The sequence below is a fragment of the Camelus bactrianus genome, chromosome 7 (genome assembly GCF_048773025.1).
Source record: "Camelus bactrianus isolate YW-2024 breed Bactrian camel chromosome 7, ASM4877302v1, whole genome shotgun sequence".
Taxonomy (NCBI): Eukaryota; Metazoa; Chordata; class Mammalia; order Artiodactyla; family Camelidae; genus Camelus; species Camelus bactrianus.
The window spans coordinates 38,823,285-38,847,001 of NC_133545.1; the positions used below are offsets into that span (position 1 = coordinate 38,823,285).

A 23,717-nucleotide genomic window follows, 5' to 3' on the forward strand; every position below is an offset into this window, starting at 1 on the left:
ATTTAAAAAAAGTGATTAGGCTTGTAAATTCATGAACAACTGTATGTTTACCTGTTGGTCTGGAATAAGAAACAACAGCATTTCCTTCCAATTCAGGTGGTGTATAACTTCCTTTCAGATAAACGGAAAAGCCTACTGTTCTAGTCATCTCTGGTGCTATAAGCAATGTAAAAATAATATGTTACATAATTTTAGACAATTATCATTAACAACAGTTAAAATTAGGTATATACTGCACACCAGCTACTGTCTTAGGCACTTAACATCACACTTAAATGGCTTAACTCATTTAATCCTCACAACAGCCCTACAAAGTGAGTATTGTTACTGCCTCTGTTTCTTGGTGGATGAGGAAACTGGCCTCAGAGAGAGTAAGAAGCTTGCCCAAAGTCATACAGCTAATACTGAGCTGGGAATTGACTTCAAAACAAGGTACCTAACATTCCATACCACTTTCTTTTAACTCAGATGAACAGGCAGCATGAACAGAGAAAAATATCGACAAAGGACAGGACAATTTCAAAGAGCGGAATAATATTTTATCCTGGCTAGAACACAGACTGCAGGGGGAAATGGAAGTGGGTGGATACTAATGTAACTTAGTTAAACTGCAGCAACTTAGCAGATTGTGCACAGCCTTCTATATTCATGTATTTGATCTCCAACCTGCGTTAGAGAGCTGTAAGAGGTTTTTAACTGGAAAAACTAATTGTTTAGAATGTTTTAGACAGACAAATTAAAGGTGTTGTGAAAAATTAGAAAATAAAGTGAGATATCACCTACAAGTTTACCTCAACCATTCAACCATTCACTCACTGATTCAACGAATCCTTGAGTTCCCACTATCTGCTGGGCACTCAGGTAAGGGTTGGTTACAGAAATGGAAAAAAGAGAGAGATGTTCTTGATTTCATGATTAAGACACAGGGTTCCCAGCTGAACAGCGGTAGTAAAACAAAGAAAGAAAAAGACTCACAGATAATTCAGAAATCATTTTAACAGAACTAATGACACCTTGGATATAAGTGGTAGGGGCTGAGAGACTTTATGCAAAGAAATTTTACTAAGAGTTGCCATTTATGACCTGTCTACTATTTTTAAGGCATTATTACAGGTATCTTACATAGATTCATTTTCTAATCAAATCCTCCAAAGAGCTCTGCAAGACAGGTATCATTATACCCTTTCTGCAGATTAAAAAAAATAAAAACAAAAACTAAGGCACCAAGTAATTACTCAAGTAGCTTGCCCAAGGTTACACATCGAGTGAGTGTCAGAGCCAGGATTCAAATTCAGGCCAGACTCCAAAGCCAATATTCTTTCTTCAAACATTACTGATTCAGTAAATAGCTCACTAGAGAAACATCAATTAAAAAGCCTACCAAAATATAGTATTTAAGTACAATTACAGTCCATGTAGTTAAGAAAAGTGCTTGAAAATCTGTAATTACTTCAGTTCAACAACCATTCACTGAATGTCCAAACTTGATGTTTAGAGGGAAAATATAAGCAAAACAACACAATTGCTTATTTCAGGAAGACACCAGTCTCACTACTCAGATAAGAAATAAAGCCATGAAATAAACACACTAGTAAAAATTTTTTAGTTAAAAAAACCTCACACCATGATAGACTTCAAGACAAAGCACAGCACTCACCCATAAATTCAAAGGTGAACTGATCACAAGTTAATACTAAAGGTGGTTGCACATAGACTGATAATTTGATCTTTTGCAATGCCACTTGATTCTGTAGTGTGATCTAAGGAAATAGAAATTGTTATTAACAGAAAACTGCATTATTTCCAAATTAATAGAATATCACAACTACTTTTAGAAAATCACTAGCAAATAATTAGGAAATACCATCTAAGAAAAAAATGAGCTGTTACAGGTTATAAGTAGTAGATTAAATGTTCTACCCAGTTAGAAACTGGGTAAAGGAGTTGAATAGACTTTTCTCCAAGAAGATGTACAAATAGCCAACAAGCACATGAAAAAATGCTCAATGTCGTTAACCACATGAAACACAAAGTAAAAGCACAACAAGATACCACTACACATCCAATAAAACACTGTAATGAAAAGGTCAGAGAAGGAGTGAGGGTATAGCTCAAGTGGTAGAGTACATGCTTAGCATACACAAGCTCCTGGGTTCAATCCTCAGTACCTCCATTTTTTAAAAAAATTTAAATAAATAAACCTAATTACCTTCCCCTGCCAAAAAAAAAAAAAAAAAAAAAAAGGACAGACAAAAACAGGTGTTAGCAAGAATGTGGAGAAACTAAAACCTTCATAAATTGCTGATAAATACAAAATGGTATAGCTATTCAAGAAAACAGTTTGACAGTTTTTTTTAATTAAACATAAATTTACCATTGAACCTCACAATTCTAAGCCAAGAGAAATGAAACATACGTCCACCCAAAAACTTGTACACATGTTCATAGCAGTACTATTCTTCTTTACAAGTATAGATATGACATCATGAATTATTTATTTTATCCAATATCAGTACATTACCTTTTGCACAAGTTAATTACTCTCTAAAGATTTCCTTACTAGGTAGATATTTACTAGTTTACATACATACATATAAAAGCACTACATTTTCTTTTAAAGACTTGACATAAAAATATATGACATAACTAATTCTAGAAAATATCAAAGAATGGCACTATTGACTGCTGCATTTCTAAGCTGGCTGCAGTTCCAAACTCGTGCTCCTGGTTCATGATGCTAAGAAAACTCTCCCACTCCAATTAGAATCAAGAGCTAAGAACTCTAGGGTAACAGTTTGGCTGGGAAATAGGATGGGTATGAGTAGAGAAGGCCACAACTTCTCTCACTCCCCCTAAGGAGGAATGTCAATAGAATCCATCAGGCCCAAGGATCTTTATTGGGCCACAGTTCTAGGGGCAGCATTTTCAGAGTATCAAAGAAAAAGCTTAAAGATCTCTCTTTTATTGGGCACATTGTCTTTGAATTTTGTCTCCTAAAAGTCCCAGTCCCTTTGAATAGTCTCCTTTGGATGAGTTCATCCAAATGGCAAGCCAGATTTACCAGTCATCAGCCAGGTAGGGTTGCTAGACCAACTGAGTTACAATCTCTAGGGGTAGACTTGGCTATTGATATTTTTTTAAAGTTCCCCAGGTGATACTTATGTACAACTAGAGTTGAGAAGCACTCTTCTATATGGCACCTTTGCTATAGAGAAGTTCAGTCTAGTTACCAGACTCTAGTATACAAGAGAGATACATTTCATTATTAACTGACATAATGCAAGGGCATACTTAATTTTTAAGAAAAGTCATTTTGAACTTTCTGTTAGGTGAAAGGAATGTATCAATTAATCCTTAATTATACATGTATATAATATATATATATTTTTTACATACACACACACACATACTTTAGAGAGAAACAATATATAAGAACATACAACTGGCTGACAAACATTATAGACACATAATTAGATTCAGTAAATGTCTTGTATTAGTTTTAAATGTTGTGGGTATTCTTTACAACTTAAAAATAAGCATAAAAATTTTGACTTGCACAGTGAAAGTTTTAAAGGACAACTATTGATGCAAATAAATACAATAAACACAGCAAATGAACAATGAACCGTCAATTTTTACTTTATAAGCCTTGGAAATACATGGGGGATATCTGCATGCCACAAACAAAGCTTCCTTAATGATGTCTGACCATTATAAAAATCCCAATACCTTTTAAATACAACCTTGATGGTAATCATGGGAAGAAGAAACTATGCATGTGGTATAGACAACATTCTTTCAAATAGCTATTCCACTAAATAAATAGAATACAATTTAAATATTTTGTTATTAATAATAATAGGCTAGTCTGTACATAGAGTTTTAAATAAAATTAATAATATTAATAATAATCATTAGCAGCTTCTATATTCATGGAACCAATAAATTATTTATGTGCACTAACTCATCATTATCTTTACAATATTGTGAAACAGGTACTATCACTATATACCATTTTACATAAGAGAAAAATGTGGCTCAGAGAGGCTAAATAATTTGCCCAAGGCCACTCTGATTATAAGTGGAAGAACCACAATTTAATTTCTGTCTGCCAGAATCCAGCGCCCATGCTCTTAATCAGCTTGTGCTTAAGTCTCAAAACAATTCTGCAAATGAAAAAGTACCCCCATTTTACAGTTTTAAAATAGAGGTTCAGGGAAGCTAAATAACACGTCGAAGACCGTCAAGCCAATATGTGCAAGAGAGTTGAAAACTTGACCAGGAACATCTCATGAGAGGTTAGTTTTAAAAATGAAAATGAAAAATCCTCAAAGTTGTAATAAGCCATTTATATGAGAGCCAACATTCTGACTCTGCCTGGCATAATAATGTGTACTTAGACAACAAATGCACAATTTTACATTGTTACAAGTGTTTACACTTAGTTTAGATACAAGATCGATGGTGATAACTCTCATACACAGATTTTTTGAATCCCAACAATGGACTAGTCATTTTCAAACGTGATTCAAGAAGATGTGCGACGAAAATAACTACAGTAACAAAGAAGACTTGTGTTTGAGCCAAAAAAAGAGTTAAAGACTTGGCTAAATCATAAACCTCATATTTTAAGAGAAAAATAATTATAGAATATTATGGGGAAAATATAAAACATTAACAGGAGAATTTTCCATGCTATTTTCCACTTCTAACAAAATGAAATATGATCCTTAAGAAATATAATACCAAATTTTTATCCTAGATATATAAATATGACTCCAAAGGCCAGGTATGAACAACCACTCTGCCTTAGTTGCCTGGAATAGATGGTCACGCATCACGCACACATACTCAAGGTAGCCACATCTTCATTCACTTGGAACGGATGGAAAATTTTTCTCAATTAACAGGATTTATTATGATGGAAACTTGCATGGTTATATATCTTGGCTGCTGTTGTTATAAAAGGCTATAAGGAGTGATTTATAACATAAATTTGTATAGGAACTGTCACGCAGAATCAGGAAGTCATGGTGTCTGCTATGTAAGTCCAGCTGATTTTGTGCAACCCTTGTATGTTGCATTCTTTCTTGTGCTCTTATAAAAGCAGTAAGGAAGAGAGCTGTGACTTAGTCATTCTCAAACATTGTTAAATTCCACTAATGAAAGAGAAGTTTCCAGCAGTATCATGCCATCATTTAAGGTGGCTATTACACATGAAGGCCTAAGAACTGCATGGAAGGGAAAGATTTATTTATTTATAGCAATAACTAGTAGTTGAGGGGAAAATTAGCATGAGCAATATTATCTGGATTAGGTATAGGATTTCTTTTTGCAATTTATAATGCGCTTCTGAATTATTATATGTATGTGTCTGAACAATATCAGTAGATAGATATAAAAGAGATTTTCCTACACAAAAGTCTATAGATCATTCCTGGAACTCTGTAGGTTTTTTTTTTTTTTTCTTAAATGTTTGATTTCTTGCCACTAATGCTTTTCCAGACTCAGAAGTATTAATGAGATAGAGCCTTTGATTGGATGGGGAGGGAAGGGAGACTGGGAAAAGACCACCCTTGTTTCCAGTGGCAAGAATCCAAAAAAATTAGCTTAGGAAACTGTTATAAGATTGGGCTCCCTTCAACTTCTACCAAAGATCCCCACACTTGGGCCACCCGCTGGGTCCAGTGTAAGCGAACACAATTGGTAAAGCTTGGTGCCCTGTCAAGCTCCTCCAAGGACAGCAACTCATAATCTAAAAAAATATAAAGCCCCGTCCAAGTTTTGACTTAGCGAATCGCCAAGATCCACAACTTTCCCTGGCTCCAACGTCTGGGCAGTGATAAATATTTTCAGCTTAATAATGTGCTGACTGATTACCACACTTTAATCTAAATGCCTTAAGAGGGTTCACACTGGAGTCTTAGTTCTAAAATTCTACAATGGCAGGACTAAAAATCTTAACCAAAACCACATCCTTCATACTCTATTTTTTGGGGACTATCAATTTGTCACTACTCTACTTTGTGGCTTCTTCATTTAGTATTTTCTTGCTATAAATACATCCATTTAAAGCTAATATTATGGCAGATAGATGACTGGGTATTCTTTTCAAACACACACATAATCATACATAGAAGAAAGATTATTAACATTCATATGATTCATGTATATGTATGTATGTGTATATATATATATATACACATATATATATATATATATATATATATAAAATACTGCAATCAACTGGTCTATTATGAATGTGATGACACAATTCTTGTAGCATATTTAAATATTATTTCTAGAAAAAGACCCTGAATCATACTACATATTTAAATAATGGTAAGTTATAACAATTTTTGTATTATACACATATTGCTATAAATGCAATTATCAGTTTTATATTTGTAGGAAACAATAAAGATTATTTACCACCCAAGGCTGAGGAAAACTTATAAATTTCAAGTGTTTGGGTATTTCTTTTTTTTAAGTTTTTAAGCAAGAAATCTTTTTTTTAATTGAATAAATTTGATGTATAATATTGTATAAGTTTAAGATGTACAGAGCACTACTTTGATACATTTATATATTGTAATATGATTGCCAATGTAGTGATATCTATCACATTACATAATTATGGTACAATATTATCTATATTTATTATACCGTGCATTAGATCTCTATGGCTAGTTTACTATTCATTACAAGTTGTAATGAACACCATCACTCTTAAACCCCTCTAATTCCCTGGTAACCACCATTTTACTCTGTTTTTCACAGGTTTAACTTTTTTATTCCCACATATAAGTGATATCATACAGTACTTGTCTTTGTCTGACTTATCTCACTTAGCATAATGTGCGCAAGATCCATCTATGCTGTTGTAAATGGAAGGATATCTTCCTTTCTCATAGTTGAATAATATTCCACTGTGTATATGTACCATCTTTTTAATCCATTCATTGATGGGCACTGTGTGCTATTTTGTGAATAATTCTGTGATAAATGTGAAAGTGTGTGTGTGTGTGTGTCTCCTGGAAATATTGTTTCCATTTCTTTTGGTTTATACTCACAAATGGAATTGCTGGATCACACCGTATATCTATTTTTAATTTTTTGAGGAACCTCCAATTGTTCTCCATAGTGGCTGTATCAACTTACATTCCTACCAACAATGTATAAGGGTTCCCTTTTTACCACATCCTCACCAGCACCTGTTGTCTCTTGTCTTCTTGATGATAGCCATTCTAACAGGTATGAAGTGGTATCTCATGTGGTTTTGATTTGCATTTCCCTGACAATCAGTGATTTTGAACATCTTTTCATGTGTCTGTTGGCCATTTTGATTTCCTCTTTGGAAAAACACCTATTAGTTCTTCTGGCCACCAAGCATTTGTTTTACATTTCCATAAGCTATTTATAGGGTGACAGATGTGATAAAATGTGTGACATTGTTTTATACATCACAGTCTAGAACTATGGTACGATACCTTCACTGTGACTGAAGGGACAAGGTCAGTTCCCACTTCAACATCAGTAGCTTGCTGTAAACACAGAATTGAGAAGAGAAGGAAGGAAAGAATAGTTTCATTACAACATGTCAATGAATAAACACAGTGGGTGTGGTATATACTTCCTACCACCAAAACAGAGAAAAAACTATAAAGGATTTATCACACTAATGACAGAATAAAAGAATCAGTGTGGCTTTTTGGATAGTTTCATTTGGAAAGTCATGAGCTAATATTTAAAAACCTACCAAAAAAGAGAAGAAAATTTGATGTACTTTATTATCAAACTACTTTATTGCCAAATTTCCTTAAAAGTTGAAACTAATTAATTCTATTAACTTGTTATTTATAGTATATAAAAGAAGGCCTCTGTGTATTTTGTTGATAAATATTATGCCATTCCTTTAGGTCCTTGTATTTTCAACTTGCCAAAGGTACACTTTATTCTGATTAATAATATGTAACTAATGATATAAAGATTGAGGGGCCTTGCACCTAGAAAATAAAACAAAAGTAGGAGTGTATTTTTTTTTTACTAGCTCATATCATAAACTCTTTCAGTCTTTGACCATCAGCCTAGGTTACCTGGTACCACCATCTCTTAAAGAATTCAGAATATAAGAGAGAAAACACTTCCTTATAATTTATAACTTACTTTTAGAGTGGTAGATGGAGAGAAAAAATGCTCTATGACAGAATAAGATCAAGGTGTAACATATTTTCTAATAATACCCGTATGAATTCCTAAGGGAACAATTAAGATCATAAAGTCTCTATCCAACCAATGAATAAATCCATTGTACTTTAAGTTAACCTATTTGAAATTATTTTACTAAGAAAAACTAAGCCACTCCTAAGCAATGGGGATCACTATGATGTAATGGTCATCAGCATAATTAAGAGTTAAGAGATTTACATTCTATTTATGATTCCACAGGAAACTATATATGAATTCTGATCCAATTTCTCAATCAAGACGATAGGACAGTGATGCTTGTCTCTCCTATAAAAGACCCTATTCTAACACAAATTATATTATTTTTTTGGATGTGTGCTTTCATAATAATGATTGAAAATAAAATATTAAGCCAGGATTTTTTGCTCTAGTATTACCTAAAATCTATGAAATGTTTTACATTTAGCTGTCTACAGATCTAGAAGAAAAACCAACATCTCCTGTTTCCCACTCCTTTCAATCCATGTCTAAACACCTAGATATTTTAAGGACAACAGTCCTTTGGAAACATAAAATTTTAGCCAGAGAGAAATGGCTATATGAAGACACTATGGCACCACAGCTACATAAATTGCTGGACTAATGTTTTCCAATGGGATGAATACGATACTCTCAAGAATCTCTTAAGAAGGAAAAAATAGTAAGACAGGGGAAATGAAGCTGGAAAGAGACACCTAGTTAAGAGGAAACAGCAGTCCAGGTTACCAATAGGGAAATATGTCTTACAGTACAGTGCTAAGATCAAAAGTTGCTGAAGAACAGAAAGGGAACTCCTCATTCCAAATAGCCCCTATGTTTAAGAGAACCTAGAAAAAATTATATAAGTTGCCCAAAGGAAAAAAAGAATCATTTCCAAGGCAAGAAAATGTGTGTACATTTGTCAGCTAACTAAGCAGAAATGTTCCACTCAGACTACACCCTTCAGGTAGAGTGAGAAATGGTGTGTGCTGAGTATCCAATGTTTAAAACAGTGCCTCTACTATATGACTCAGATGGGTGAATGTTTCTTTCATATACAGTCCTACTTTTTTAAGTATACGCAACTTACTATACTACGGCAATGTCAACGTGATTTTTATCACAACTTGAGTTGGCTGTTTATATTAAGATTAATCTAAAAAACTTATGAAACTACTTACTGTATTATGCTTTGATATCTAAATATTGAAGTCATTTCCTAAGCAAAATTATATGACATGAACCCCAAATATAGTAAAACCAATAAACTCAATCACTTGTCAAAACTGATCAACTTTTGGTACAGATATAGATAAACTTCATAGATTCTGCCCAAACTGCAGGCAGTGAGACAAAACCAATCATAATTAAACAAGTGCTTACAGAAGACTAAACAAAGAGATGGGGTAATGTGACCAAGGACAGTCCCTTTTTCATCTGTCTTGTTTCTCAGCTTTATTTGTTCATTTATAGAGCAAATATACACTGAGCACCCAACTGCTTATTCTTAAACTACTCCCCAGCATAACAACCATAGTGTATTAAAGACTATAAATTATCAAACCCTGATCTATGAGTTTCATAAACATTATCTCATTGAACCTTCAACAAAAATCTACTGGTGTCAGTATTATTCATCTGGATTAGGATTATCTCAATACTCTAGTACTAAAAAAAGCTTAAAACAAAAAAAAAGGTAGATTCAGAGTAATGGTGAAAGCTCTTCTACCATTTCCCCTCCCATCCCTTTTTTTAAACAGAAATCCTGCCTGAGGAACTCCTTATTACACTAAGAGTCTAGAAGTGGTTTTTTTTTTTTTCTAGAAAGTAACAAACCCTAAAATTTGTTATCCTCCCTAAAGTTCCTATTTGGAGGCCTGGAATTTAAGCCAATACATTTTAATCCCAATTTATAAGAGAACACCACTATCATAAACCCTTTTAAAAGCTGCAAAAACACCTACAGATACTGAGTCAAAGTTAGAAGAAACCATAGCAGAGATTTTCAGGTCATCTTCTCTCTCAGTCATGGGCCAAACACCTGTAATTTAAAAAGAAAAAAAAAGATATTTAATTATAAAGTAAAACTTACTGTATATAGTTGTTTTAAGGTGTTTCTATACCATATATCAAAAGACAACCTCATAAATATACTCACAAGTTGAAAAAACTGATGCATTACAGAGCGAAAAGCTTGATGCTAATTCTTTCCCCTCTACATTACTGTAAAGAAAAACTCTCTTTCTCCAAAGATGCTAGTTAAGATGTGATCCATTGGCTGACCAGTATCAGGAATTTCAATGCTCTCTCCTTAGCTACTGGTAGAAGCCCAAAGAGTACAACCTTTTTGAAGGTACATTGGCTATAACTATCAAAATGTAAAATTCACCCCCAAAAATGTAAAATTCACATACCCTGTGACCTAACAATTCTACTCCCAAGCATTTATCCAATACTCCCAGACATGCCCAAGGAGGTTCTCTGCTGCTGAAGGTTATTAAAAATAAAAACAAAAACACCCTAAATCTCAATTATATTTCTATTAATAGAGAAATGATTAACTAAATTATGGTATATCCATATTGTGCAATGGTCCAAAACCCAAAACTATAGATAAGAGTGCTGTACATCTTTATACACTGACATGAAAAGATTTCCAAGATACGCTATTGATAAAAAAAAAAAAAGCCAGATGTGGTACAGTGTATCTAATATGCATGTATTCGTGTAAAAATAATTATATAAACAGGAAAATATTCCTAAAGAATACACAAAAACTCTTAATAAAGGTTAGCTTTAAATAATCTAGTGAAACTAAGAAATCTGGGATATACGCTTTCAGTACTATTTGAATTATTTTTACCACATTTATATTATTTTCACAACTTAAAAAGGGTGTATAGTCCATAATGAAATATTATGAACAAGTAAAAGACATCCTAAATAAACAAGAAACATAAATAATATGTACGCATTATATATATATATATGAATGACAGATAACTAGCTGCCCACTTAACATCCATTCTTCCCTCCTTTTTTGTGGCAGAGCGCTAATTCTGTTGAGGCATTCACCTTCACCTCAAAAGTCACTGGTTTGGTCAAATCCAATTACGGTGATTTCATTCCCCTGACATAATAAGGCATGAGCATGGGCCTAATCCTGGCAGATGTGCGGTAAGGGAAGGTGGAAGTGGGGGTGCTGGAACGTGCTTCTGAGAAAACTATTCCTCCCTAGTAAAAAGGCAGACTTAGGAGAAATATCTGTCTACTTCCCTGGAAAATCATATTTGCACATAATGCCTGAAACTGCTGAAATCACCCTGTGACCCTGAGGGGAAATATTCCCCATACACTGAGGATGACTGACTGAAAATATAGAAAGCACTTGGATGATGTTACATGAATCAGCTGTCTCACAAAGAGAACTGCTTACAATTGCCACCAGGCATTCCCACCAATACTGCAATACTTGGAATAGGAATTTCCATAACTTAATGAGAGTACAAAAGGCTGTTCTTTGCCCACCCAGTAATGATTCCTCAGTTCTTCTTCACTGAAAAAGAACCCAATTTTATTCTAAGCAACAAAGTGCTGAGCTAAAATGCTAAACTTCCCAGCCTCTTTTGCAGCTTTGAGTGGCTAGTGAGATGTGAGTAGAAGCTGTTCAGGGTGTGGCTTCCAGAAAAGATCCTTAAGGGAGCTGACTCAGCTGCAGATGTTAGGGCAGGAGTTCCAGAAGCCATCCTGGACCCTGGGTGAGAAGGAACTGGATTCCCTGATGACAGTGAAACTGCCAAATCAACCCTAGACTGCTCATCATTGGACTTCTCTTCCATGAGAAAGAAATAAACCTCTGCCTTGTTTAAGTCACCTTATTTGGGCATTCTGTTATGTGTAGCCAGACACAACCTTGAACAGTACATCTTTCAACAAGAGCACCAAGTACAGAAGTTCCTATTACTCAATGGTAGAAGCAACTTAGTTATCCCAGACACATTTCAAATGGGGTGCAGATTTCCATTTATATGCCCATGTCTTAACGTCTCTCTTTCCCTTCCTGAAGACACAACTATGCTGTGTAGGAATTTACCTCAATATTGTACCCATTCCTTCATATCCACCCACCTAAGAACATATCAGCTGTCTAAATTATAAGGAAACTCTGTTTTTGAAAATGCCTACTGACAGACGTTGTTGACTACTGGTAACAGAAATGCTAGGCAGAATTCTCACTAATGAGTTGAGTATGAAAAGCTTCAAAATCCATGAGCCATACAGAAATTATTACTATAATTTCTTGCTTACAACATACATTCCTCATATAACTTACACACATAAAATCAGCTTCAAAAACACTTTTATTACAGTAGATAATATACACCATGTGTACAACAAAATGTATTCTTTAAATTGGCTTTAAATTTTGCTGCAATTCTTGCTTTGAAGAAATTTTTAAAAAGCTTTAAGTGCTGAACGTAACCCACAAGACTGTGAAGTTTTTCTGCAGGTTAAAGTCACTGTACTAAAATAGGTGGCATTTAAACGAATAACGAGGTCATCAAAAAGTTTAGAGTTTTAACTTCTCATAATCTTCCGTAATGAAGTTATTTGGTGCTTTTATATAATTACAGGTATTTTAATAAACAAATATGCCACAATTTTACAAGTGTAGAGAGTACAAAATTTTTTCCATATATAGAAATAAAATACTTTTAAAGTCTCTCTTTTTTAAAAGATTCTCTTTGTTTCTTTTTTAGGAATAAAACCAAATGATGGTGGCACAGAAGGAGCCAAGAACTTCAAATATTAACTTCGAGGTTTTGTAAATAATAAACTTCGCACCCAAGCCTATGGGTACATCCCTAGCTTAATTAGCAGTTATTTCAAGATACACAGAAGAATCAAGGTAACGACAAGTGAAACAGCCTAACCCTTCTCACCCAAGGGCATCACTATGGCCACCAAAAAATAACTTTTAGTTTTAAGGAATTTTTCTGAGAAACGTTTTATATAATCAAGTATTAATCAAAATATCATTAGCACATTGTTTATGGAAAGGGCAAAATCTCAAGACACAAAATTTGGAGTGAAAAGCCACATTAAATTTATTTAACGAACTCCGGAAATTTCATGTTTCATATATATGTCACTCTTCCCCAGTTACATTTTTAAATACAAAATGAGACTTGTAATTCCATTAATCCCAAAACACTAGTATCAAAAATGGAAAAATGTGTATATTGCATTATGACACATCTAATTTTAACCATTCTCTATTTGATGGTGGGTGCTGACAACAAATAGGTTTTTAAATAATTGGAGGTACTTAAAAGACCTCGGTTTCACTGGTTTATTTTCAAAACTTTCTAAGAGAACTTGTGAAACCAAAGCATAATAACTTTATTTTAATATTCATATTTTTAATATATTATCTAAATTTCTCTGAATCCTTCTTCACAATATAGACTCAAAAATACATAAATCTAGGAAAGTGATTGGACCAGGATTAAAATCGGCTCTGTTGTTTTGGTTGGCTTTTGATGCTCTGCTTCTTTTATTATTCCTACTTGTTTTAACATTTCTTTTATGTGAAAATAGTCCATATTTTTTCTCATTAAAAAAATACTTTTACCTGACCCTGAGAAGGGAACTTAAAGTAATGCTTTTCACATGTCCAACTCAAACTGCAGCATTGGTGTTTTGTTTCTCCTTTTAATTTACAATAAAATTATACCCTTGTGAATCCCAAAGTAAGATAATATTGTTATTCAAAACTCAGGAACTGAAAATATCATCAGCCTCTGAGTCATTAGAAATCAGCATACCGCAGGCTACACTCCATTTGGATGGCTAATTAACTACAAACATAAATTATATCGCTAGGCTGCAAATGACTATATTTTTAGTAACAAAGTGGTAACTCATGTCCTGCTTTGGTTTCTTTTAAAAGAAGCAACTAAAATTTTTTCAAGGATATTAGAAGTTAATAAATGACCACTCTGAATTTTAATGCTCCTCTAAAGGCTTGAAACCACTACCCAAAGAAACACTTATTCCTTTCTCAGAGTATAAAAAAAAAACTAGATAGCACTGTCCCTGAAGCACACTAACAAAAGTACTATCTTAGATGGGACATACTTTTCAGAAGCTATAAAATACAAATTAAGCACAAAGACCTAGTGTGTTAAAAAGCAATGCTGTTTTTACAAAAATAACTTTAATTAAGCCTGGGGAGAAAATTAACTAATATGTACAAAATAACATGAATTTTACAATGAATACTAAAATTAAATAATAAAAAGCTGCAAATGAGATACCTTGTGATTTGTTAACATCTTTGATGATTTTCTGAAGTTCTTTCAATTCTGTATCAAGTTCATCATAATTTAGTTCTCTAGATTCAACTTTTGGAGCTTGGAACAAAGAAGGGTCTGTCCCCAGGTATGAACACTGCAAGTGACCATCATCACTCAAAGTGACTATGACCCCCTTTAAATCACTACAATAAAGAGAAGAGAAAATCAAACATGATTAAAATTTTCAGTGGATTTAGACTGGACCAACTAGATTTTTACTCAATTCAGCCTCAACATACCATTAAGAAAATGACTATATAATATATCTATTTCTAAAGTTGTACATCAAAGATTCAATTCCAATGTTTCAAACATGATTTGTATTTATAAAAGTACTCCCAATTACATTTCATCACATTACAATTCATCACATGAGGAAGTTAATTGTTACCACAGACCTAACTACATGGCAAATCCTGCTCTAAGAGCTTTTTCAGGTACTGTATCATTTAATCCTCACTGCACCTCCCACTTGGCAGATTCATAATAAGCAGTGAACAACACATGTGGAGCTACAATGGATCAAGAGCTGGACTGCTGGTTGGCCAAAGACCAGGGCTGAGGCAGAGGAGGGAAGACAGAACAATCCAGGGAAATGGAGGGAGCCCTGGGAGGCCTTGAAGAGAAATGTGCCCCTGCTCTTTTCCTTTTCCTTCTCTCTACCCTTAGGACTCATTTTTCTCCTCTTTCCCTGGGTTCACCCACCCTGGCTCCTTTCACACACACTCCTACTCAAGTAGCTCTCTGGTCTGTTCTCTCTCTCCCTTCACTCTTAGATAGAATTAACCATTTTCCCATTTAGTAGTTCTTTCTCCATCACTCTTCTCATCCTGATTATCGCTTCCCCCCCCCCAATTTTTTCCCTTTTCCTTCTCTCTTAGGCTCACTTATTTCCGTTATACTCTAGAAATTAATCATAATATGTAAGTTATAGACAATTTCAGCATAAAATGTTTAAAAATTAAATTTGTAAGTTTTTCTGAACTTGCTATAAAAAGTATTTGAGATGAACACTATTTGCTTCCTCTCTAGCTTGCCCAGAGAAAAATAAATTCAACATTGTCATAAGTCATTTTGAGCTGATACATAATAAATTTATTTTTGCTATGGTTTCTAATGGCCTTTGATTTTTTTAAAAGTTTTCAACCCTGTTCTAAAGGTTAAATATTAATCAAAAGCAATTTTAAAATTTTGAGCAAGAAAAGAACTTGAAAAAAATGTTGCTATTCACCTGAAGAAAAGGAAACAAGGTATATATAAGGGTCTAAGCAGTATTCAAAACAAGAATTTTTAAAACTTCCCAACTTTGGGTCACAGCAAGTGGTCAGATCATTAACCTAAAAGCTTCACTTGGCTGAGAGTAGATACTACCATTGCTCAATCCTTCCCATGAGGTGACCACCAGCAACCACTTTACCACCTGCCTTCAATACGATATGCTTATGTACACTTTCTCCAGGGCCTATACATAACCCTGGAATGTGACTTCAGAGAAATAAAAACTATATTGGTATCACTAATTTAACAGCTTGAAAACTGAAAAAAGGGAACTTGGGTTGTAGCTCTGACTCTGTCCCCATGTAGCTGAGTCAACTTGAAGTCTTCCTAAATGCTCTTATGTATAAAATAAGAAGGTGAAACTAGATGATCTTCAAAGGCCTTTAAGTTTAACGAACTGGTTCTGTCAAGTTAGCTCAGAAAATAAATACTCCCAAAATAAAATTATTTTCCTAAAATAAAATGCTATCACCCCCATAGGATCTCTGGGCCTGATCCTTTCTTTGCAGGCAACTGAAGCCACCTAGTGGCAGTGGAAATCCCAGCTTCCAGTTCTGACAAGCCTATTTCAAGAGAGCAAACCTCCGTCCTCATTGAGTTGTGACTGTAGTCTGCTCCTCATTCCACCCAGACCTACTAAAGCCTAAGAACCCAATGAGTTCCAAGAAGATTCTAGGATGCTAAAGGGCAGAGCTTCTCAGATAATGCAGGGATCACTGGTTCCTTGAAACCAGAGGGTATTTCTATACCATCTTCACTCTTTGATTGGTCCATTATATTGGAAACCTAGCATGAGCCAGTACAAATATACCTCACTTCCAAATTTATTTCTTTGAATTGGATAGTTTATTATTGAACCAGTTTCACTCCAATGTTTTAGACAGCAAATAGCAACAATTTAGACACAGGGATTTAATTAAAAATTTATCTGAACCTATTAAGTTTATGAGTTCAGATACGAAGAGTTTGAATAATAGTATACATGTATTTCTTCAGCCTCTCAAAAAAAAAATTCTTTACAGGTATTTGAGGTATCCAAGTGGAAAACGGAGGAGTCGGGGTGTTCCCTCGTTGAAAGAGCTTACCAGCAGTCACCAGAATGTCTTAACAGTAAATTACAAAACTTAAGCAATTTACCTTTTTTCTTATCAATGGTATCAGAGTCATTACATATAATTTAGATTATATAGATTTAGATCAGAAATTTAGACTATAGACAAATTCATTTAACATTGCATGTCTTGTTCCACAGGAACATAAACACAAGCCCTAAAAACTTCAGACTAAATCAGTAAAATTTCTGTCTAAAACATCTATGATGGGACAGACACTTTGACACAGACCTATAGCACTACTTAATAAATAAGTAATATCATCACTTGGTATCTTAAATGCAAAGGACAAATTTTAAAATATATTGTTGCTGAAGTTAAGCCCAGTTTAACTATAAAGCCCAAATTCAGTATAAAAGAAAAACACAATACAAATTTTTAATCTTTCTATTTAAAGAACATTTTATTTAACAATAAATATTGTCCATGTGAGTTAATGTGTAAAATTTTGTGAGTGACAGAATTTTGTGTTGGAAGAAGCCATCAAGTAAATCAAGTATTGTGTACCCTATTACTTACATCTTTAAAGTGGAGTTAACATTGCCAAAATTAAGGTCTCTATATTGTTACTAGTCCTTGAAGCACATTAGCTAAACCAAGGCACCAGAATAATGTATTGTATGAAGAATCAAGGTCAAAATGTTATGTTCATAGGACATATAATAATTTTGTGATTTTAACAATGGAGCATGAAATTAAACAACAGAGTTAGTTCAAGAATCTGAAAATAATCGTTTCATCACTCAGTAAACTGATCCCTGCCTTAACAATACACTCAAACAAAATTCTAGATGGATTTTAAAAGTTAAATTTAAAAATATGAAACTACAAAAATATTTATCCACCCTTCGGATAGAAAGAACTTTTACTACAAGAAAGCAATAGAGGAAACTACAAAGGAAAAGATCTCTAAATCAAAGCACAAAAAAAAAAAATCTGAACCTGTTATATGCTTAAAAAAACATCATGGTAAAAAGAAAAAAAATGAAAGACAAACTGGAAAAACCCGGCAACTAACATAAAATACATAATTTAAGTTGAACCATATATAGTTATGGATATTCAATTGTTTTGACCTATAAAAACAATTTTATATGTTTCATCTAATATGTAAAGAACTTTTACAAATCAATGAAAATAAGAGTATATCCCAAAAGAAAAAGGTCAAAGGCAATGTACAATTCACTTGAATCAGCAACTTCAAGGTTAAGTAGTCTATGAAATTAAAACTTTCATCTATTTCTCTTTTTCTGAGAAGGCTAATCTATAAAAGAGCAACCTGAAAATATTTGAAATACAGCTCAACAGGGACAGAAAATGAACAGTCTCTTTCATTTGCTAATACAATAAAACAAATGAATAATAGTTTTAAAAACAAATGAAAAGGAACATGAACTGTATCTAATGGTCTATTGTCCAGCCACATATTATGCAAAATAGAAATATTTTAAGTTAGCAAATTGCCAAAGTCTGGTTTTTATTACAATATGTAGACATCAGAAATCTTAAAAACTTAAATACTATTTATTGTACCCAACTTTTACTCTGCCTTAATAAGGAGCATATGATTTAAAGGCACTTCCCTTTAGCACAGCAGGCAGATTCAGTGCAGGCCGCCCTTCCTCAAACCCATCAGGCTGGACCCGGTCACTTGAACATATTTTGAGTCACTGCATTATCATTTATTTAAGATATGTTTATTGAGCATTTGCTACATAAAAGCTACAAATGCAAATAAGACATGGTGCTTACCCCATAAAAAAATTCCAGTCTAGCTGTAAAGGATAACCTTTAAAAAAAAAAAATACCAATTGCAATAGAACATGGTAGATGCTATAGCACAGTAGGAAAAGAGAGTACAGTGACCACGCATGAGACAGCAGAGCAAGGCTTCACAGGGCAGAGGATGCAGAAGCTGGATCCTGACCTACAAGTACATCCTCGGAGATGAAAAAAGTGGACAGACTGAAGGCAGAGGACTCTGACCTTGGTGAACTCGTTCTGTCTCATGACTTTAAATACCTTTTTTTTGTGCCAGCTCCCAGTTTATAACTCCAGACAGACCTCTCTCCGAAAGTCCAGCCATGTACATCCAGCAGTCTATGGGATATCTCCACTTGGAAGGCCAACACACATCTAAAGCTACACATGGCTACAACTGAGTTCTGATTTTGGCTCTTCCCCTCCAACTCACACCTGTTCCTCCTGCAGCCTTTCATTTTCCCAAGACAAGGAGATATGTTATACATTCAGTGAAACAAAGAAGCTCAAAGTGGCTGGATCAAAGAAAGTTCAGAGGGGCACTATGACAAGATGGGGCCAAGAAATGACACTGAGTTAAACTGTCCAGGCTCTTGTAAATTCTATTAAAATTTTAAATTGTATCCTTAAGCAATGGGAAATCACAAGAGGTTTTAAAGTAAAAAAATTAAAATTAAAAAATAAAGGAGTGAGAAGTAATACAATCAGATTCATCTTTGACAAAGATCTCTTCTGATTGCAGTGTGGAGAGATCACTCTAGGTAGGGTTTGTACAGGAAGTCCAGGAAAGAATGATGAGAATGGAGAGAAGAGAACAGATCAAAACACATTTAGGAGACATTACCACATTATCTCATTTAATCCCCCCCACTAACCTTATGAGGAAAAGGTATTGCCTCCACTTTACAAAAAAATACAAGGAAATGCAGAGAAGAGAAAATACTAGATTATGGTTACCACAGGTAATAATCAGAGCTGCAGAAAGCTGCAGACTTTCTGGCATCGGATTTGAAACCTTCCACTTCTACATAGCTCCCCTCTGAAGGCAGCAAATGACAGTTCACGCAAAATGTTTTTTTTAGAGTAGACTATGTTTTCAACAAATATAAAACGTTAAGAAACAGTATGATTTGATATTTTACTGAACTGTATTTAAGTAAACTACAGAAGGGGTTTTTTAAATTATTTTTCTATGCACAAGCCTAAGTATTCAAGAATCAAATATGGAAAATAAAAGAGAAAAGGAAAAGAAGCCAATTCTACATAAAATGTCATGTGAATGATATTTGCCTTTAATCAACAAAGTTAAATACAAAGTGATTATGGCTATCTTCTCATATTGAGATGAAATTAGCTGACACAACTCTTTGGAATTCAGTAGTAAAGGCATACTCAATAGCCATTTAGAAGTTGTTATTGTCAGCAGGTTCCAGTTTTGTATATTTAGAAAAAATTTAAAATGTCTTTAGATGAGAGTTATCAATTGTTAAAATAACCTGAGTTATAAAGTACATTGATGAGTATCTACAGAATTTAACAGGCACGTGGCTTTCTGGTTAGTTCTTGTGAAGACATTATGTCTTAAACAAAAGAGAAATAATTTTTATGTTAGAAATACCTCAAATTATAATTGTTCTTATGGTAAAACCAGCTCTGGATTCTTTCATATCTTTACCAAAATAACACTGAAACAGAAAACAAAAAGAGAGGGGTGCATGATTTTGTTCTAGTCTCTTTTATATATACTATTGGCCTCTCATTTCTCTGCTATATTTCATTCGCTCATCATTCATTCACTCATTCATTCATTCATCATTTTCAAACATCTGTTATATGCAGGATACCATATGAAGAGCTATAGAGCATACACAGATAAAATTAGAAATTAGCTGAAAGAGATTGCAACCCTGTAAAAGAATGACATACACCTTGATAAACATAACATAGGGTTGAAGACATAAGAGCCATGAGACAGGTATAAAGTATTTCAATGTTCATAAGTAGGAATGTCATTTCTAGCCAAGGGGATCAGGGAAATTTTGATGGTGGAAATAAAAGCTTAAGCTGAACACTGAAATTCAATCTGTTCCTCAATAATTGTTTCTGAAACCTAAATTAACTCAAATGTGATTTATAAGCAAGTAAATGATGTCCATAGAACTTTGAAGTTAGTTCATATTCAGTTTTTCCCAATACCTAAATGTTTTGAACCTCCAAGTAGTAGCAGGGAAATATACTACATGGCTATACACAATGCACCATTATTCCACTGTTCTTTGTGGCTATATAACTTGGACTGAAAGTGCTTCTTAGGGGGAGGGTATAGCTCAGTGGTAGAGTGCATGCTGAGCATGCACAAAGTCCTGGGTTCAATCCCCAATACTTCCATTAAAAAATATATAAATAAATACACCTTTTTTTTTAAACTGCTTCTTACATGATTCTAATGATCAGTCTGTATTTTGCTCTTGTCTCCTCAACCCTTCCTTTGAGCTACCACCACCTTTCTATTTAAAAGTAAAGTCCTATTTTATTATTATTGTTATTGGGGTTTGGTTTTTTTTCTTTGGTGGGTTTTGTTTTGTTTACTTTTTTGTGCTTTGATCACAAAGTTGTATAAATTTTAAGTGATCTTAAAATCACTGATAGGAATGTAAAATGGTTTAACTACTGTGCAAAATACTCTGGTAGTTTCTCATGAGATTAAACATATACCAATCCTCTGACCCAGCAATTTTACTCCTAGTTATTTATCTAAGATAAATGAAAACACATGTCCACAGAAAGGCTTATACAGAAAAAGTGATAAACAAGTCATGAGATAGTCACTGAATGGAACATTACTCAACAACTAAGAAAAAAACAAATAAAAGAAACAATAAAAATGCAACAATAAAAATGAATGTTGAGAGGACGGAGAAGATGGCGGAGTAGAAGGACGCTCGCAGGTCACCCTCTCCCACAAATACACCAAGACCCACATCTACAGACCCACTCAGCCAACCAGAGCACCTGCGGAACTCCGACAGAACATCGCCCTCTTCAAATGATAAAGACGCCAAAAATCTGGTAGGAGAAAAGGAAAAAAGAAAGAACAAAAGGCAAAGCAGCGCAGGACGGGTCCCGCGGGGAGGGAGCGGCAAAGGAGGACTGGCGCTTGCTCGCTGGGTCTCCCCTCTCCAACTGAGAGGCCAGCGGGACGGAGGGGGAGCCTCCGAGGCTCGGATCTGTACAGAGCAGCCCTTAACTAACAGAACTAAGTTAAACGGGCACAGAGCGTCCCCCGGACACCCAGCCTGAGACGCGGGCCTGCAGCCGCGGGCAGGGCCAGGCTGCACAAGCCAGGCGGAGGACGGAAGTGGCTACACGGAGGCAGCCCCGGGGGAACGCAAGGGGCTGCGTGCAGTGGCTGTGGGTGCACAGGGCAGAACAACCTGGGCCCTCCATAAAACAGCAAGGTTGATGTGCTCTCGGGGGAAGGGTGCACACCCCCATCTCTGAAAACCCGCGGGAAGTTTTCGGGGGAAGAGAGGCGGGGCTCAAGCACAGCCGCCGTGTCCTACGCGCTTAGCACTCAGGCGGGGGCGGGGACGAAACCTGCATCCGCACCAAAGGGCTTAGCAGCCTCAAAGGCCAGACTGAGACTGGACTGCAGCCCGAGGCAGATAGGATCCTTCCATCCTGGTCCCTCAGAGAACTTGCTCCACAAAGACAAACAAGGAGCTGGGTTTTGGCTCGGAGCAGGGACAGGGCTGTCCCTCGGTCTTCCCTGAGCCCACCTACGGAGCGCCGAACAGGGCGGAGCGCGCAGCCGCACAGAGCAGCGGAACTACCCGCGGCGCAGGTAGAGGGAGAGCGGCCCCCCCGCCTTTCGGGCAGGAACACAGCCCCTGACCCAGGTGCTGGGAGGGGGCACGACCCGCCCTCCTACCTGGCCAGTCTGCAACATCTGACTGCGGCATCCGGAGGGGCAGCGACCCGCCCGCCCACAGCAGAGGAGAGCTGCACCTGACCCAGTGTTAAGAGGAGGCGCGATCTGCTTGCGACAGGTGCTGGGAGCAGCACAGAAGAGGGCGCCAACGGAGGGCCTCTGAAAACAGCAAGCTGAGCTTCCAAAACAGGACGAAGACAGAAAGACTTCACAGTAAAAGCACACAGACTCCAGGAGAACACCGACAAATACCCCCCCCCCTTTTTTTTTAAGTCTGTTTTTACCTGTTCTATTTTCTATTACTCTCTTAATCTTTACTTCTTAATTCATTTCTATTTCTCTTGGGTTTTGATGTCCTGCTATTGATTAGACACAGGTTTCAAATACATCTATTCATCTCCCCCCCCCCTTTTTTTGTAAAGGTTTCAAAAGGACGTCTCAACCCGATTAATACTCTGCTTCAACTCACTCTTCTATTATTCATTATACACTGTTTTCAAACCCTCTTTCTCCCTTCTTTTAAAATTCTTTCTCTCTCTCTCTTTTTTTTCTTTTTTTCCTAAGTTCTATTCCTAAATAGGCATCAGATAGATAAAATCCTTAAGGACCAAAATAAACAACTGATACTCCATAAACCACAGTGCCAAAGAGGTATGAGCAAGATGAAGAAACAGAAAAACCTTTCCCAATTAAAAGAACAAGAGAAATCCCCTGAAAGAAAGATCAACGAAATACATATCGATAGCCTACTAGATCAAGATTTCAAAAAAGGAGTGATCGAATTGCTGAAGGAATTAAAAGAGATAAGTGTTTAGAGATATAAAATATGTCAAAAATGAAATTGAAGCTATAAAGAAGAGCCAAGTAGAATGGATAAACTCATTGACAGAGATGAGGAATGATCTAATAGCTGTGCAAAGCCGACTAGATAATGCAGAGGAACGAATTAGTGATCTAGAAGACAGGGCAATAGAAAGCACCCATTCAGAAGAACTACAAGAGAAGCAAATAAAAAATAATGAAAATAGCATAAGGGACCTATGGGATAATATAAAGCATCCCAATCTTTGC

The 23,717-nt window shown here is 35.4% G+C and overlaps 1 protein-coding gene across 20 annotated transcripts in view; it reads right to left on the reverse strand.

The window, feature by feature from the left end:
- The window catches only part of BBS9 (Bardet-Biedl syndrome 9), a 462,928-nt gene that overhangs the window by 301,777 nt on the left and 137,434 nt on the right, over positions 1-23,717 (reverse strand). For all 20 annotated transcript variants that reach the window (XR_012508126.1, XR_012508125.1, XR_012508123.1 and 17 more), the window contains 5 exons: positions 14,526-14,707; positions 10,170-10,246; positions 7,491-7,544; positions 1,658-1,760; positions 52-156 (listed from right to left, as the gene is read on the reverse strand). Coding sequence is in view for 12 of the 20 variants with exons in the window: in XM_074367248.1 (XP_074223349.1) it covers positions 52-156; positions 1,658-1,760; positions 7,491-7,544; positions 10,170-10,246; positions 14,526-14,707 (521 nt within the window). In the remaining 8 variants the exon portion in view is untranslated. The remainder of the gene's footprint in view (positions 1-51; positions 157-1,657; positions 1,761-7,490; positions 7,545-10,169; positions 10,247-14,525; positions 14,708-23,717) is intronic.